The sequence below is a fragment of the Centruroides sculpturatus genome, unplaced genomic scaffold (genome assembly GCF_000671375.1).
Source record: "Centruroides sculpturatus isolate CEXI.00-Female unplaced genomic scaffold, Cexi_2.0 scaffold1111, whole genome shotgun sequence".
Taxonomy (NCBI): Eukaryota; Metazoa; Arthropoda; class Arachnida; order Scorpiones; family Buthidae; genus Centruroides; species Centruroides sculpturatus.
The window spans coordinates 150,071-168,521 of NW_019385311.1; the positions used below are offsets into that span (position 1 = coordinate 150,071).

The window sequence follows — 18,451 nt, forward strand, 5'->3', positions numbered from 1 at the left end:
AAATAGCTTTGGAATATGACCAAAAAATGGAACTAAAAACAGAGAACTTGAATAATACATGCGCGGTGCCAATGCGCATGTGCAAATTTTTTTTTTTTTTTTTTTAATTTTATTGTCGTTTTCTATATTATTCTTCATTATGCTATTGTTATAAATTTTAAAGATTAATTATTAAATAACTTTCTGCAAAAATGAAATATTATCAGCTTTGTGAGAGATAAAAACTATATAATATTAAATACGGGGTGCTTCATTGTTTAATTTTTCGAACTTAATTCGTTTTTGCAGGCGAATGGCCTGCTGAAACGAATTAAATTCGAAAAATTCGTTCGGAGTCCGAAAAAATCTTCACGTTATAAGTAACGGAAAGTCAATTAAACTATTTTCCGACTCGAAACGATATCGGTTTCCATAAACATAGAACAGCGATTACACGTAATTTAAGGTAAAAATAAGGCAATTAAATGCATTAATAATAAATTAAAGTCCAAAACAATAAATAAATTATTTAAGTATGATATATAATAAAATTAAAATTGCCTGAACAAACAATGGTTATAATGTGTTTAACAGAAATGTTTTTTTGTAATATTAATAGCTGTCGTTACTTATCATAAACGTGTGATTTAATTATTACATTTAAGTATAAATAACACAATCTGTCATCATTGCTACATTATTGCTACATTAATCTATATTTAAAATGGAAATTTATGTTTAAAAAACATTTAAACATTTTCGTAATAACTGTTTTTTTATATATAAAACTGTGTTTAAGTTATAGTATATTTAGTAAAAAAATTTTTTTAAATTCTCTTCACAGATTGGGCAATTTACTTAGTAACGTCTTCACTATATAAATTTTTAAAATTACACGAATAAAATGTCGAATACACTTCTCTGTGTTCCAGAAATAGCATTTACTCTGATGTGTTTTACTTTGTTTACGTAAAATTAAAAAAAAAAAAAAAATTAAAACTAAGAAAATTGATTTTCTGTTTAAGTTTATCATCCCGTATATAATTAAAACGGCATATTTAATTTTATTTGCTTAGAGTTTTAATACCGATTTGAAAGAATTTGCTTCTTGTAATTGGAGTATAATACAGGAACAAATTGAACAAAAATAAGTTACAGAAAAAATATACAATAATGTAAAGAAAAATATAATTTCGAATGGGATTGTAAAAACAATCAAGCACTTATCAAAAAATAAAAACAAATTATTAAGAGGTGGGCATTGCTTACATTGTTTACTACACCATCAACCTTTTACGTCGACACGAGAAGTGCACAATAGGAAAGTCAAATTTAACAACAAAAGAAAAATTGGAATTATTAATTAAACATAAAACGAGCGTAGACACTGATAACAGTAATATAAGTAGTTTAAAAATGTGAAAAATATAGTTGAAAAAAATACATTGTTGTTGAATAATAAGGAAAGAAACATTTTTATCATCTGTTGATTAGTGGCAACGTTTATCGTTTTTGCTGTAAGCTCCTTCTATCCTTTTTCTTTTCCTCTTCCCTCCTTTTTTTTCTTAAGTCGTGTGAAGTTGTAGTGTTTCTTCTTGTTGTTTAAAATAAAAGTTTTTGTTGGCTATAACAGTGTCTGTTGTAGATTCGAATACCAAGTTTCAACAATTATTTCTTAGAGCAAAAAATAAGGAACATATCTTAAAAAAGGTTTCAATGCTCTAATGACAGTACGTTCAACTAGTATTAATTTCGAGAGAGCTTTTTCTAACTACAGTAATGCAGCTGCAATTTATACGAAAATTAGATCTACATACACTAAACGAGAGCTACATGTTAAAAGCCTACTTTACGGCTCGCGATCAATTTGTATTCTATAACAAACATTCAGAACATTATAATATTGAAGTAACCAGTACTCTCCAGGTTCATTCTTGTCAGTCACTCTAACTGTCATCATTTCTCATATAAATCGTAATAACTTTTCATCAGTTAGCATAAAACTTTTGTCTTTTACATTACTGAGGTGGACGTGAAGCATACACACACACACACACACACACACAATCAAATCGTAATTTCCACGATCTTACTCGTCGTGCCTACCCTTTTTATAAGACGTGCTCCTTTCGGGCCTTTTCCAGATTTCGTCATAGATGACGATCTCCTTGGACCTATGAAGTGACAAGTGATACAAACGTGACACAGAGATTTATTCAACTCAACAAGGAACCCAACTGGTGAGAACCGAGGTTTAACCTGATTTTCTCGATTATATTTTTCTTTTTTTTTTCTTAATTTATAATAACTCATTCTGTCTTTAGAGAATTGCATTTAAAGTTTAATTAAAATTTATAGAAGATTAAGGTTTATAACACGAAATTTCTGATCCTCAACTTTTGTACTTAAAAATTTAAGTACAAAAATTTTACAATTGTCTGAGCACCGAACAAAACCAGAAAGACGGAAACAACTGACAACATGTCTAAATAAACCGAAGCCCGATACCTAAATACTCAATTAAACGATCCGTTTAATCGAGCCATAAATCCACCATTATTAATGATTAGATACTAAATAATATTATAATAATATAATTAATAAGTTTTTATTAACATAAAAGAATCCGCTTGGCGTCTACGTTTAATAATAAATTAGTATGTAATCAGTAATAATAGCGGATTTTCAACCCATTCGTTTAAGCAATCGTTTAGTTAAATTGATAACTTCAACGTATATCAACAACACTAATTGGGATGGCTGCGACTAATCACCTTCATCATCGATAAAATTCCCTGATCATTAAAAGCAAACACAATTTTATATAAAAAAAGTAAAAATTAAAAGAAAATAATTCAAGTTTTGACGCGACTCGTCAATCTTCGTTTGAACAATTGAAGTGTAACTTTTTTACAAGAATTTTATAATTTTGTTCATCATCAGTAGTGTGTAAGTAAAGATTTTGTTCTTTCGGATTATACAAGAAACGTTCATTATAGTATGAGTTTGGCTGTACATCAAAGTATACAAACTCTTTGTTGTTTAAAGCCGACGTAATATAAATTTTACCAGGGCGATGAGTAACGATATACGGTTTATCATGAGTAATGAACACGCGATTTGACAAACAATTATTCAAAGTAAAATTCAGCTTTGACGAAACTTTTAAATTATCTAAATCTATTTTATATGCCACGAAAAGCTTGTCAAAACAATCTTGTGAAGTCCGTGTTGTATTTATACGGTCAAGTGCCCAGAAAAAGTTATTTCCGTGTAAGAAATATAAACGGGGATACGAACGAAAATCGAGTTTATCCCCAAAAGTCAACTTTCCCGTTTCAATGTTATACTTGACAATTCTTTTTTTCGAAATATCTCGATCTCGACCATAAATATATCCGTTGTATTCTATAACTTCAAATAATGACATTTCTTTAGGAAGTTCCAAATCTTTCAGTATTTTCACTTCTCCGTTTTCATTAACTTGAAATTGTTGTATATAACGCGTAAATACTGTTTTTGAAGTAATCTTGAAATTGTCTTTTGGACCTTCTTCAATATTACAAAATTTCCTTGAGTTATCATCTACTTGAAAACGAAAATTGACGATCCGATACTGAAAAGCGTCATCATCTGTAAAATTTTGAAGAATGCAATCTGAAAAACAAAACTTCGATTCATTATTTAATTTCGTTTATATTTATTTAAAAATAAATTGCACATTTATTCAGAATTATTGAAATATAAAAGTATTTACCAACATATAATACGTCACAATATTCACTTTGAGTAAAAATTGAACCATTTAAATGTTACAAGATAATTAAAACATTTCTGTTTTGTAAGAGAAATTGTTTCATTACCTCAAAAATAGTAAAATTAGAAATAAAAGAATTTTTGCATGATTTTCTTGCTACGTTCGAAACATAACAAATCAATTTTACCAATAAATCAAGTCTCTATAAATACTAATTGTACAACGTCAAACTTAATTCTAGATATGATTAAACACAAGTCAGAAAATTATCTTACTTTTATTTTCTTGTTGCTTTTCGCCTCCAAAATTGTCTTTCTCTTCGTCTGTTTAAATAAACGTTAATATATTAATATCGTTGTTCTTTATTCCACAAAAATTTCTATATATAAGTCTTATATATAATAAAAGAAATACCTTTTGATATCTCTCTGTTTCTTCCACATAAGTCATCGGCAGTGAAACAGTATTCTAAGAGATCGGCTTTCTACATAAACAACAAACGAAAGACAATTCATACAAATAAAAGTGACACATTGTTCTGCTTATTAATTATTTTAAGTAATTAATTTCTAATTATTTTAAATTATTCGGGTTTAACTAAACTCTTACTTTTACTTGTACATTCCAATCTCCCTTTATATTTATTGTACTGTCGTTTATTTCAGAAGGATTTGGTGTCAGAGAACAATTCCCTTGGCAATCTTTTTCGGTTTCAGACGAGACTTCTCTTTTCTTCGCCTGGTGACCAATAGTGTTTTGATTGATGATGTCATCCTCATTATTACTTGTTCGAGACTTCATATTGCCCACTTCGCTAACGGGTGAAGCCATTCGAATATTCGAATGTTGAAGTAAATACATGAATATAAACGACAGTACGAGAACAAGCAGGAATAGCAGCAGTATTAAAAAATAGAGTATTTTTATATGGATTTTATAGTCGTTTTCTTTAATATTCTTCATTATCTATTGATATTCAATATAAAAATTAATTACAAATAATTTTCAGCAGAAATAAAATATTATTAGCTTTGTCAGAAAGAAAATTATACAATATTAAACACGTAGGTGCATCATTGCTGAATTTTCCAAATTTAATTCGGTTTAGCTGGCGATTCGTTCGAAGTTCGAAGAAGATTTTTCGTCATAAATAACGGAGTCAATTAAACTATTTTTCAAGTTGAAACGATATCTATTTCGATGAACATAGGACAGCGAGTACACGTAATTTAAGGAAAAATAAAGCAATTATACAGGTTAATAATACACTAAAGTCTAAAGCAATAAATAAAATAATTAAATATGGTACAATAAAATGAAAATTGCTTGATTAAGCAATGGTCTTATCGTGTTCAACACAAATGTTTTCTGTATTATAATTAGCTGTCGTTACTTATCATAGATGTGTGATTTAATTATTACATTTAAATATAAAGGACACAATCTCACATTACTGCTACTAAAAGATAATACTCTTTAATATACTAAAAATAAAAAATTTTTAGTTAAAAAACAAGTAAAATTATACTCTTTTTATTTCCGACTTGGAGGATTCTATGAGCCAAAACAAGACAAACAAATGGCAAAAAACAATCATCACTTTATTAAATTTATCCATATACATTTCGCTATCTAGGCCTCCTCAGTGGATACATCCACTGAGGAGGATGTCATATCTCCTGTACTTTCAAAGTAAATACAAATTTAGCCGTTATTAGGCTTTACAATTTATCTTATAAAACTTATTCTTATTCTAATAATTCAGTTATTTGACCATTTTATAATTAATAATATGAAACTTCATTTTTATAAATATCGTAACACACGGCGTCAACAAATGCTTCTGGTAAAGTTAAGCGAATCGTTGCTGGATTTTTAATAACGAATTTAAAAGCTAACAATTAAATAAAAAATAAATTTAAACTACGCCCCGAGAAATTCACAGCAAAAGATTATTTCATTGCACGTAAGTATTTCACTAATTAAAGTGATTATTAAAGGAATAATCAGAAAAACTTGCGATTCGTTTTCTTTGTTATAACGATAAAGCTGTGATACGAACCACTCCAAAATTCATGTAACGATATTAATATCTATTTATACTTTAATTTCTGTATATTAAAAATAGAAATATTTAACACGGAATCAAGTTTTAGTTATAGAATTCAATCTAGAGCTAATTTTAGATTTATAATTGTAATTCTTATATTACGAAAAAATTACAAAAACTGGAGAAATATTTACTTTCAATAAAATTTTTTATATAAAACGAATACTTACCGAGTGATTTCCTGTTTGGTCTTCCACACTTTACGCTTCTACTTCGAGTTTTAATTGACCTACACACGAGTTTCCGTTCGTTTTAAGTTTTAGATTACGACTCCGTGTGACGTGGTTTATTTAATTGCAGCTTGTCGATACTAGAAATTAGCTGAAATTAGTTATTAAATTTCTGTTTAAAATATCAAAAACAGATTTATTTAATTAGTAATTTCCTTTTATTGATTCGAAATGTAAAGTAAAGCGGAAAGTGACCGAAGGGTAAAAATATAACTGAATTATGTGTTTACAATGTATTAATTACTTTCCAAATTAAAATCTTTAATGTGACAAATAAACAATCCATTTATAAATAAAGTCATCGACTGCAGTACTAACGATATAGAAAGAAGCTAATATTTATTGCCACAACAGGTGACAATAAATGTTAGCTTCTTTCTTGTATTGTGATAATTAAAATATATATACTTAACAACAAATTAGGAGTTTCTTCCTCCTGTACAATATTCTTTTCCTGATAGCAAAACAGTCGTGGCGGTCATCAATCTAGCAGCTTTGAGGGAGAAACGTTTGAATCGAAATAATGTGTCTTCTAATTTGTATCTGTATATCTCGTATACTTAAACTGGGTCTCCTGTTTCTATTAGTTCCATATCCGTCTCTAATTATATCCATCTGACTTTATTCTAAACATTAAGACAAAACAGACAAATCCACAGACAAACTGAATGAAGTGCAAATTTGTAATACTGCGATTTTTTTTAAATTGAAGCTAAATATACATACTTTAAGTGAATTATAAAATGAAGTTGAAATTTAATGATACTTGTAAATTTAATAATTAGTCAAGTAAACACGCGGTTTATCGCAAGTACAAGTTGTTAACGATCTTCCGGAGAAAAATGCATTTGCCGTTAATTACTTCATCCGGCAGCACTCGAGGATGTCGATAAAGTAAAAGAAAATCAACATTTCTACGGGAAATTCATTAATAATTAAATATTTTAAATGTCATTGACAAATTATTATATTTACTGAATTTTTAAAATAACACGAATAAAGTGTGAAATACATTTATCTGTTTTACACAATTAACATTTTTTCCGTTGTGTTTTACTTCGTTTGTATAAAATAAAAGCAATCAAAGTTAAGTAAATTAATTTTCTTTTTTAATTTAACATCCTGTTTATTATCAGTACAACATATATACTTGTATTTAATATAGTTTTTTAAGACCCGATTTGGAAAATTTGGCTATTAGAATTGATCTCATCTGCAAGTCAATTGATAAAAAAATTTCAATTAGAAAACAGTACTACGGAGAAAGAGTGTCTAGCTACTGTTTTGGGCCGTACGATACTTTAAATTATATCAGTACGCGCAAATAGAAGGCGAACAAATTTGTGGAAACAAATACTGATACCTTTAAGCGTAAAAAAGTATATTTTATACACTTTCCGTTATAATCCTATCACCCAACATGTAGTGGTGTTGTCAAACAAATGAATAAAACGCTTATTTAAACGAATGGATCCCATATGCTTTATTCGCCTATAATATCGCACTGCTTGTCTCCGCTAACGAGAGTACATTTTGTCTGTTGTATGAAAGACAACTAACATATTCATTTGAATTAGTTACCAGCCCTGCGACAATATCCTACGAAGAAGACAACTTCACATTGCAATTACGACAGCGAATAATCAACAGTCGTCAGACAGCACAAAAATATGCCGAACACGCCGCAGAAACAAGGCAAGAAGGACACCGATAACAAAACAAACCGCCACATAATTAACTAGGAAAAAGAGTTTTTGTAAAAGAAGTAGTTGTCTCGCAGGTAATAAAACTAAAATTGGCACTCCGATGGTCGGGTCCGTATCCAATAAGAGAAGTATCGAGTCTCGTTAGTTACCAAATTGGAAATGTTAAAATTTAAAAAAAAATTACGTGTTTACGCAGATCGAATAAAACCCAGAATCGGTAGAAAAGTGTTTGAACTCGGCAACGAAATAACAGTAGACTAAGAAGACGTGCGATGCTATAGAAGCTACTCAAGTAGGACAAGAATCGACCTATATAGACCCTTGAAAAAAATTTATCTTGATTTTATACCTACTACTTAATTGGAAAAACATACAAGAAAACGACGAAAGAAAGTTACCTAGAAATAGAAAGTGAAAGATCAAATAAAACCCGTCTATGGCGGACAACTTGTTATGACGGACAACAACCTGAATTTGGCGAACATTGACTTTCTCTTTTAATGGAGTCTTGACCTATTAAAATAAAGAAAATATGTATTTTGTAGAAAAGAGAGTAGAGAGAGGCGAATGTGATGTTCATCCTCATGGAAAAAAAAAAAAAAAACTTCACGTAGGTGAAATGATTTTTCTTTTCCCTTTTCTTTTATTTAAATTTTATTACCTTCTTCTGTCAATGTTTATTCCTTTTTCTCATAATTGTCAAACTGGTGTTGATGTCAAAATTATTTTGAATCATGAAATTGTTTTTATTTTTTTTCCATAAGTTTGAGTTTGAATTTTTTAATAAAAAAAAATTTAAGTTTTTCTCTAGTCTAAATTTTCTTTTAAAACCAAAAAGAATAGGTCAAGTGTTGATTCAGGTTGTTGATTTGCATCATGGATGGCTTTGAGCTCTACATCTTTTTTCGGAGTAGTTTCTTCTTTAATCTTTTGGAATGAGATATCTTTCTTTTATATAATACTACTCGATGTATTCGATAAATAAATTTGTGATGTTTTTTGTAAAGATGATTGCGGAATGTGTAAAAGACACACAAACTGATCGTTGCAGTAACAATACATCGATTATTAATGTAATTAGAGATAAAATGATTAGAATAGAAGAGGCAACTTGCGTTACTGGAAGCGAATGATCCAAGGCATATTTTACTTGTTCGCTCGATTTGTCAGCCATTTTAATGTTTAAATCTAATTTGATTTGTAAAGTTTTTTGTTTACCTGGTTGCATCAATTGTTTCATAATAATCAGTAATTCCGTTTTGTTTTAAATTTCCTAAACAGGAGATATTTCAACTGTTGAATTATCTCTGTTTGAATCGCGGATTGCCTATGGAAATTACAAATAAGAATAATTTTAGGTAAATATCCTACACCCGCATTTCATAACTTTATTATCTCAGAATTATTCAACTTGCTAATAGCAAAAGGTAAGGAAGGTGACTTTTGTAGTTTAGTACAGCTAAATACAACGAGTAGTAATAAAAGAGCTTTCATATCTACGAGTGGAGTAGAGGTAAAGTATATTAACGTTTCACGTTAATGTATTCTTGTAAAATTTAAGGACTGATTCGTGACTATATGTCTAGAACAAAGTTCTCTAACCCTTTGACCAAAGTTCTTCGAATCGGTAACTTAAGTACATAAGCTTATATATAAAATTCTGACATTTGGTAAACAGCCAATTTGTAATGTTTTTATAGCATATATGGTTGTGTATCCATAGATAAGACTACGATAAAATATTTTGTTTGAAAATATGCAAATGTTTTCAAGGATAAAATATACGTAGATAATTCTAACATTTGATAAGTATCAAAGTATTCACATGGTGTAATAAAAGGCATTTTTGCTAAAGTTCTAAAGTTTCTTAATAATGCTACAGCAATCAATGTAGCTGTAAAAGCTCAGTTATGAAAGAGCTTAAATGACTGTTCATTGTAGCTATAAAAGCTTTTGTATAACAAATTTATTGTATTTATAAAAGCTTTTTAATGACTGATTTTTATAGCTATAAAAGCTATTCTCTGATCTATCGTTGTATTTATTAAAGCTTAGTTATAAAAGTGCTTGATGGCTGATAATTGTAGCTATAAAAGCTTTTGTATAACAAATTATTGTATGTATAAATGCTTTTTATGACTGATTGATGCAACTATAGAAGCTTTTCTATAATAAATCGTTGTAACTGTATAAGCTCAGTTATTAAAGCTCTTGAATGACTGATCATTGTAGCTATAAAAGCTTTTGTATGACAAATAATTGTATCTATAAAATATTATTAATGACTGATTTTTGTAGCATTCGCGATTTATAACTGTGAAGTATCATCACCAGGAAGAACCATTTTAATCTACATTTTCCAGCGCTCACTTCTCTGCGGATAAAAAGTCGAAACACCCCAAAAAGGTACAGATGGTAACAAGAAAGACGTTCGTATACTACCAGTTCCAATTTTAGAAAATCTTTGTATTTTTAATTGGAAATTTTTTGTATTTTTTAAAAGGACCTTTTAGCTTTTTGGATGCTAATAGCCTAGAAAGGAAGGTCGGTCTCCGAAAATGTATTGTCTGGAACGAAAAACGAATAAATGGCGATCCCTACATGGGCAAAATTTGTCTTATAATATTAAAAATAAGCATTATTCTTAAAAGAAAGGCGGGCCCACCAGTGGCCGAGCTGTCTTCGTACCCCTAACACTGGGAGTTTGGTCGTAGGTTCACGCCCCGCTCGGACGGGGTGGCTACGTGGAGTTTTCCGGGTTTTTTTTTACGTTTGTAACGAATAAATAGGGGCCGGTTTCCCCTAAAAGACCTCTTGGAAGGTACCCCCAGGCAGATCGCCCAAGTGTTGCGTTGCCGTAATCAATCAAACAAAACTAAAAAGAAAAACATTTTCTCGAAATGCTTCGCAATTGTCACATAAATTGGATGCTTCATCTCCTGTCAATAATATCATCAGATATTTGACAGTCTGAAGAAAGAAACATGTCTTAAGTCACAGTTTGTCGAATTTCTTAAGTGTTTTTCAATTCTCTTTCATCGATTGAAAGTATTTTGAATAATATACGTGTTTGTGAAAATATAATATCAGTGTCTATTTTATTGTTACACATACTGTATAAATTATCGACACAGTTTATTTATTCCTCTTCGTGTAGAATTACTGAAAGTGGAGTAGTAATTTTGGATAACATTACAAAATTTAAGACTATTTCTGCTGTTCTGCTAACAATGCCAAACTGTATAAAACTTTCTTTCAGCAATTATAAACTTATTAAAATATCGCATTATTTTTATAAACGATGGATATACATTAATTAATTTAAAAATACAGTGGGTGATCGGTTAAAGAATCTAATAATGTCAATTGCTTTACTCTCTTCTTCAGGATTTTTCGGAATTAATAGCATTTTAATTGTAGTAATTGATCCATGTGCGTATTAACCTCAAACTGATTTGTACCTAAGACACCTAAGACCGTTGTTCTGACATCTTTCCACTTCTTTAAAAGATCTTTAATAGCAGATATCAGCATTAATCCTCGGAAGAAAGCATATCTCGCCGAGTTTCTTGGTGTTCCTCAATCAAGAGTACCTGGCGTTCTTCTGCCGTCAGATTTTCAGCGTTCTTTATTTCTCAGATGTGATTTTTGTTACCTCTTTAGCCGCTTGAGTCTTCTCGATAATACAGTATATTTTTTAGATAAGATTGAACTTCGGCTTTATCTAGACCAGTTCGATTTATACTGCACAGAAACAACAGACATCAGACAACTGCCCACTTTCTAACTTTTCTATTATACTATCATCTTTCGAAAATAAAAACAGACGCAAAACGTAACGAATGTCTGCCTGACAGTCTCGCGAATACTATAAAAAATTGTTTCTGTCAGAAAAATAAAAGGCTAGAATTACAAGGTTCGTGCACTAACATAATAAACATTGGAAAAAGTTAGGTACAGTCGACCCCCCTATAATTACGGTCCCTATAGTTACGATTCCTATAAAACTACGAAAAAATTGCTACCGGTATCCGTAAAAAATAGTAAAAGTTCCCTATAAACACCTCAAACGTCATCGGGAAGCCGAACTACTTTCCCGCCGTCCGTAGCGCCACGCTACGGAGAGATTTCTATCGTCTGGACAGTATTATATAAATTATATATAAATTAGGTACTGTACATATAATTATATATTAATTATATATAAATTAGGTACTGTATATATAATTATATATTAACTTATTGTAACTTTGTTATAATTAAATATATAATTTCCGCCGTCTAGCGTGGCGCCACGCTACGGAGATTTTTACGCTAACTATCGTCTGTCAGTATGTAAATTAGGTACCGTAAGTCTAATACAGTACTGTAATTTTATACATTTCTTGTGAAAGAAACATTTCTTATTCAACGGCGATTAAAATTATTTATATTAATGATGTCTCCGAAGTTCTACGAAGTTTTCACAGAAAAATAAGTTGTTAGAAATCGGCCGCTCTTTGCTGAGCTGTTCCGCGACGAAAACAATGTTGAGCAATGGCAATGTCGAATGGTGACACTCGGTAAGTAATCCTACAATTTTTTGTTTATAGCGTAGTTTATACGGATTATTCCCAAAAAATATATACGTATTTTGGAAATGTTGAGTCGGATTAGTCTAGAATCGATTAATTTTATGGAAGAAAATCTTTCAAACAGCCGTAGTCCGTAAACTTGACACGTGTCGGGTTGTGATTGGAAGGATTCGTAAGAAAGCGGATTCCTAGAGAATGGAACGTATCTCTATCTTATAGGGAGTCGACTGTACTGACTTTACTCTGGAAGGAACGGCAAAGACTCACTCTTCGGCCGACAACGTTAATATTTCTTTGTTATCGCCTGCCCAAATAGTCAGCGGATCACGGGAATGCGTCGCTTTCGTCGTCGGGAAAGTGTAAGTAGAGAGTTTCACTGGTAGTTGAGGACAACAATTATGCAAGTATGGCGTCATCGACGATTACATTTTTGTAAAGTTCGGATTCTTACAGTTACAACATTAACTCTTTAACGCTGTATTGTACTGTACATTGTCGGTTCATTCCAAAACGGATAACTGTGAACTAGGAATTGTACATCAACAAATTCGACGTTTATATGGGCAAGCAAGCAGATGAGCTTTGAGAAACCGGGTGCTACATCACGATAACTCACCGACTCGTTAATTTCTTTTTGTACAGAGTTATCTCAGTAAGCATTCCAATTACAACTGTGATTGAATATTTACTCAGATACTTCTCTACAGATCGTCCTTCTAAAACCGTGTTTCCTTGATAACCTCCACTTGAGCTGAATAAAAACATGAAAAGCCGCAAATTTGTCAACGCTGATAAGGTGATCGTCGCTCAACTGCACCTTGAGTGACCGCCAATGAGGTTTTCAAACTGTGTGACCGCTGGATAAAACGTGTTGTAGCAGAAACGGTACATTTTGAGGGCAATGCTGTGTAAGTATATATAGGGTTAATACAAAAGACTGTTGCCTTTTGTATTAACAATGCATATCTTAGCCTTAACAATGTTTTCCGCGGATGTTTTGAACGTACCACATATCACTAATTTCAAAATATTATAAATTAAATTATTTCAAATGAAATATTCATAAATACGTAAAAATAATGAAAGCTCCTGGGACATATCGGTATTGTTTCTTCAAATGGGCAAAACGGTTAGAAATTCAGCCTATCAATCTGGGTGACATAAGATACTATCCGCAGGAGCAACTTCTTCAGATACTATCCTGTCTCGTCCTGTTTTTCTGTGTCACCGTTTTCAGCTAGGCTATTCAGCACATGCAGATTACCCTCGCTGAAAAGGGGACCTATGTGACAGAGAATAGAAATAATGCTTTTATTTCTATTTTTATTTCATACAGCAGAAAAAAATAACGCTATTATACAAGATATAATTACTTTGATGTTAATTTACAAAATTATAAAACTATTATATCAATAGAAAGTGTAATCAAAATCTTTACTATTATTAACGTTAATTAAAATAACTATACTTATCTACTTAGATATGTCGTCGTCGATAAATAATACAAGTATAGCAGGACTACCACTATGAGTACTAATAATATTCATAGTACACACTTAACAAACAGTAACTTAGGAGTAATTACAAGCGATCCAAGTAAAAATTCAACAAGAAATAGTGTAATGGCCAAAATACAGCTGTCCCTTGATAATCTGACAGGAATGTGACCAAAGGGGTGTCGGATTACCAAAAGTGTCCGGATTACCGAAAGTGATTACATATTTAGCATTGTTTTGCTAGCACTAACCTACAATATTCCCTACTCCAACTGTTCGAACAGAACTGCTTACGGAAAACACGAAATCTGGGTTATCGTGTAAGAATTGGGTGGGAAAATTCATGTCGCGACATGCTTCTGTGCAAGCAGACACGTAACGAGGACGGGGACTACGGTTACCTTGACAGGATGTGCGTCGGACTACTGAGCATGTCGGATTAAAAAACGTCGGACTATCAAGAGGCAGCTGTAATAGAATAGTTATTTTGAATATCATTACAAAATTTAAGAGTGGCTTTGCACTTTGGTAAACATTGCCAGACAAGTTTGAAAGAACTATCTTGATTTTTTTTATCTATTCGGTGAATTATTGCAAACAATTATATCTTATGTAATTCGAAAAGAATGAGAAAAGTAATAAAAGCAATGTTATATAATACAATGTATATATCGCAAATTATACCTGGAAACATAGAAATACCTAATGTTATAGACCACTTATAACTGATATATGGTGAAAATATATATCGATAAATCACAACAACATACAATCCAACTGATGCAATTAAAATAATCCAAATACGAGTTAATATATCCTGAAGTTCTATAAACCTTCTCAGGTGAAAAGCGACAAACGTTGATTCGTTCATAATTTCAAACCAAAATTTTCGACTGTTCTTATTAAGCCGAATATATTTTTGTAAGTTCCAAATTACCAACGTTTTTAACTTAAATATTTTGAATTTTTTCAGTGGGTATCAGTGGGTCTATTACAGGGCTGTCCAACTGGCGACACGCGAGTACATTTTACTATGAATAAATTTGTTACTAAATTATTATTAATAATATTAAAATTATTTTACTATGTGAAAATTTAAATCTAATTTGAATTTAAAGTAGGTACTATTTAGTTTGCATAACTTTCACTTAACCTGGCTGAATACAGCAGCAATCCCTTTTCATTCATCAACCTTCTTGGCCCCAGAAATGTTTGGTGAAGAAAATATGGCCCGCAGGCTATGATAAGTTGGACAGCGCTGGTCTATTAAATAGCGAGACAGAAGAGGTGTCGGTCTACTACTTTGGAAGTCCAAGTTTATATTCAGGCGGTCATAAAAAAATCAAGAAATTTTTCGGTAATAAAATTAAAGTGTCTATTTTATTTAATACCTCAGGACGATGTAAAGAGTAAGATATAAAATTTGACAATGTAACTTTAATGTAAAGACACTGTTTTAACACTTTCACAACTTAATACTTTCTTTATGAATGTAACAATTCAAAATTACACAATAAGCTTTAAAATAAACTATAATATTCACAATAATTTACAATATCTACAAAACTATGGCCCTAAAAAAGAGCTGTTTTTTAAAGGAAACGTTGCGAGCAAAGCGCCGCGAACTGGTTAGTATTCAGGGGGGGGGGGTAAAGACTCTCAGAGGCCTGAAGGAAACAGTTTTTTATTTTTCGTCGATTTCGAATATCTGGCCTTAAAAAGAAATTCGGCCAAATATCCGATCATGTGAGCCCTCCTTCCTTACCGGGAAATGTTCGAGCGGACCTCACGCCACGTCCTCTCGATGGTATTGGTGTGGGTCTTCGTCCGGGAATCAACAGAACTAAGTTTTATTTACTGTCAGGTGCTGAAAGCCTTCATTCTGAAGGCAATCATACGCCCTCCAGCAATCACTTATAACTTGTCCAGGGAAGCACCCACTTCTTCAGGACCGCGAACGAGGTCTCGCCGTCACGTATTTCCACTGGTACTAAAAGGGTGAGTCGAGTCTCCCACTCGATACCCAAAAAATCCACTGACCTTTGATCATCCTTCCCCTATTGTACCTACTTCGTCCAAATTCGGCTTCGTCGATTTCGTCCGTCTTTTCTTCTCCAAGTTTCTCCCATGTTGACAATCGATGGTGGATAAGTACTGTACCTCTCGGTAGAAAGAATATCAATCCACGATGGTCCTGGAAGAGAGATCCAGATCTGGTCACAGATGTTATTTGAGAAAGTAATGCCTTCGAGGTTTCAGTATCAATAGGGAAAAGATGGACCGCCATAGGGTAACGAGCTGGAGATGAGACCTTTGAAAGAATGTCTCCGTCAGAATAGAACAACTCCAGCCACAGTTGGCCGGACGCTTCTTTGACATCATTTTACGTGATCATCCATTCACAGAGCGCTAAATGAACGCAAAGAGTTTCAAGTGCACACATAGGTCGAGACTCCGATATAAAAGTTATAGTCATCGTGATTTCCAAGAGGGAATTGCTTTAGCATGTCCATGTTGCTAGTCTTTACAAATCGACGTGATGCAGTTATTGGAACCAGGGCTGGCAGTCGAAAAATTCTTTGACAAACAGTGTTTTCTCCACATATCCCAATGTTTCAAACACTGTTTCAAGCGTGAAATAAGACTCCGCGAACACTAGCTTTGATTTCTGTAAAGAGAAAACAACAAGCATTTAGCAAATTAAGAAAAAGGAACGAGGTCTGTATTATCAACTTAACCAGTAATACGTCCTACAACATACCTGGTTGGACACTTGTGAGATTTGATTGCTTGTTTGGTCACCACTTAACAACTCACAGCTCGGCTACCATCGTCCATTTTGGCGTACTTACTTGGATTATCACTCATTTCTAGAAAAAAATTTTTAACATAATCTCAGACATGAAAGAAATTAGGCCATTTAAAAGCATAATTATTAGTTATAGTAATGTATGATAATGCGATATGTAAGTTGATTACAATCCGTATTTAAAATGGCATGTCACGTGACACTTCGTACACGTCTGCCGTCCGACGTGCAGCTCCGCCACGAAAACAAGCTTAATCAATGGTGTCTTCGAACAGGGTACACAGTAAGTATTCCGACAACTTTTTGTTTATAAACATATTTTATATCGATCGTTTTCAACAAATCATACGTGTTTTGGAAATGCTCGAGTCAAATTAGTCTAGAATCGATTAATTTTATGAAAGAAAACCGCTCAAGTGCAGTAAACTGCACTTGAGCGGTTTTCCTGCACTTGACCAATCCGACTCCGACTAAAACACCAAAACTCACTACTCCGACTCCACAGCCCTGCTAATTTGACTCGAGCATTTCCAAAACACGTATCGTTTTTGAGAACGATCCGTATAAACAAAAAGTTGTAGGAATACTTTCCGTGTGTGCATCGTCATTTTAGTTACCTAGGTATACATTAACGGTCTCTCTTAAATGAAACAAATATACGAAAGCACGAAACAGTTCGTACGCATTTATATATATATATATCATTCGATTCTGCGTTCGAAATGACGTCACAATACGTCTAAATATTCTCATTAATAAAAAATAAGACCTGTTTACGGGATGGAAAACGTTAGCTTCGGTCTAACGCGGACAACAAAGAAGTCGTAAAGACCAAAATAGCAGTTTGTCTTTGACCTACTTTATACTGTAAAATCAATTTCGGTATTTAAGTTTAATACTTACATTTACGTCAAATCCTCTTCAAAAGACAATAATATTGCTCAATTAACCATTTAAAAAGTGTCTATCCGACTGATTCCAATATTTTCTAGACGATAAACAACACAGACCAACACACTACGAACAATACCTTCTATGACGTGTTTTTATAGTCCGTTCATACTAACCTTGTTCTTCCGCGAGAAATAGTTCCCTGTAAAACTTAAATTCGTTAGAAAACAATGACGTGTTTCCAAATAATTCCATCGTCAGTGGTAGTATTAAAGGAATGAAACTAAAAAATGCAGGAAAGGTCATATATATTTAAAGATTTTGTATTTTAACTCTTTCCGCCCTGCGGACACTAAAGCTTAGTTCACACTGGACGCGATTCGCTAGCGAAAGCGAAAAACAGAGCGATTAATACGTCAGACATGACGTCGTTTCCGGCGAATTTTACTTCTTTTGGCCAGCCCATTATGTGTTCGCCAAACCCACAATAGGGCTGCCGGATATCGAGGGATGAGCCCGACGTGTCCGGATGGACCACCCCCGAAAAATTCCTGGAGATTTTTCGATCTAGTCTACATTCTATCTTGGATCCTTCGGAGCGGTCGGCTGCCACCTTAATCGCTCTGTCATCCGGCCAATAATATTCGAATGTTCATTAATTTTACAATTATTATATAATTTTTTTCTTATGTATTGTTAAATTATTTGTTATATAAAGTAATTAATTATATTAATTTCTCGATTAACTTTTAATTCATTTATTTCTTAAATTATTTTTTTAAAATTTAGAGTAATCGGTACATTGTTCAAAATACCACGGAGCATTCGATTATATTAACCGAACGCTCCGTGCTGCACCGAGCGCGCTGTGCAAATACCAAAGCTCGATATTTCAGTTT

The 18,451-nt window shown here is 32.3% G+C and overlaps 1 protein-coding gene and 1 long non-coding RNA gene across 4 annotated transcripts; both read right to left on the reverse strand.

Annotated features, from left to right (window-relative positions):
* Window positions 1-779: 779 nt before the first annotated feature.
* LOC111637491 lies at window positions 780-11,831 on the reverse strand. Of its 3 annotated transcripts, XM_023382996.1 has the most exons (7): window positions 8,444-11,831; window positions 6,490-8,295; window positions 6,017-6,156; window positions 4,346-4,702; window positions 4,151-4,220; window positions 4,012-4,059; window positions 780-3,636 (listed from the first exon to the last, which is right to left on the reverse strand). In XM_023382996.1, exons 4-7 carry the CDS (start codon window positions 4,697-4,699, stop codon window positions 2,855-2,857), a joined length of 1,254 nt encoding a protein of 417 aa, XP_023238764.1. In that variant the 5' UTR covers window positions 4,700-4,702; window positions 6,017-6,156; window positions 6,490-8,295; window positions 8,444-11,831; the 3' UTR covers window positions 780-2,854. The 3 variants fall into 3 exon arrangements, with proteins under 3 accessions (XP_023238764.1, XP_023238766.1, XP_023238765.1); XM_023382998.1 differs by lacking the exons at window positions 6,490-8,295; window positions 8,444-11,831 and having other exon boundaries at window positions 4,352-4,702; window positions 6,017-6,470; XM_023382997.1 differs by lacking the exons at window positions 6,017-6,156; window positions 6,490-8,295; window positions 8,444-11,831 and having other exon boundaries at window positions 4,346-5,980.
* Window positions 11,832-12,473: 642 nt separating this feature from the next.
* Window positions 12,474-17,908, reverse strand: LOC111637489. Its single transcript, XR_002758706.1, has 3 exons — window positions 17,565-17,908; window positions 16,614-16,722; window positions 12,474-16,520 (listed from the first exon to the last, which is right to left on the reverse strand). It is a non-coding gene; the product is annotated as an uncharacterized LOC111637489 (long non-coding RNA).
* Window positions 17,909-18,451: the final 543 nt, after the last annotated feature.

Coding starts and splice junctions, on each gene's coding strand:
- LOC111637491 (XM_023382996.1), bottom strand. CDS start 4,699: ATGAAGAATATTAAAGAAAACGACTATAAAATCCATATAAAAATACTC. Junction 4,060..4,150: donor AAACAGAGAGATATCAAAAG/GTATTTCTTTTA, acceptor TTATTTAAACAG/ACGAAGAGAAAGACAATTTT. Junction 3,637..4,011: donor AAAGCAACAAGAAAATAAAA/GTAAGATAATTT, acceptor TTTGTTTTTCAG/ATTGCATTCTTCAAAATTTT.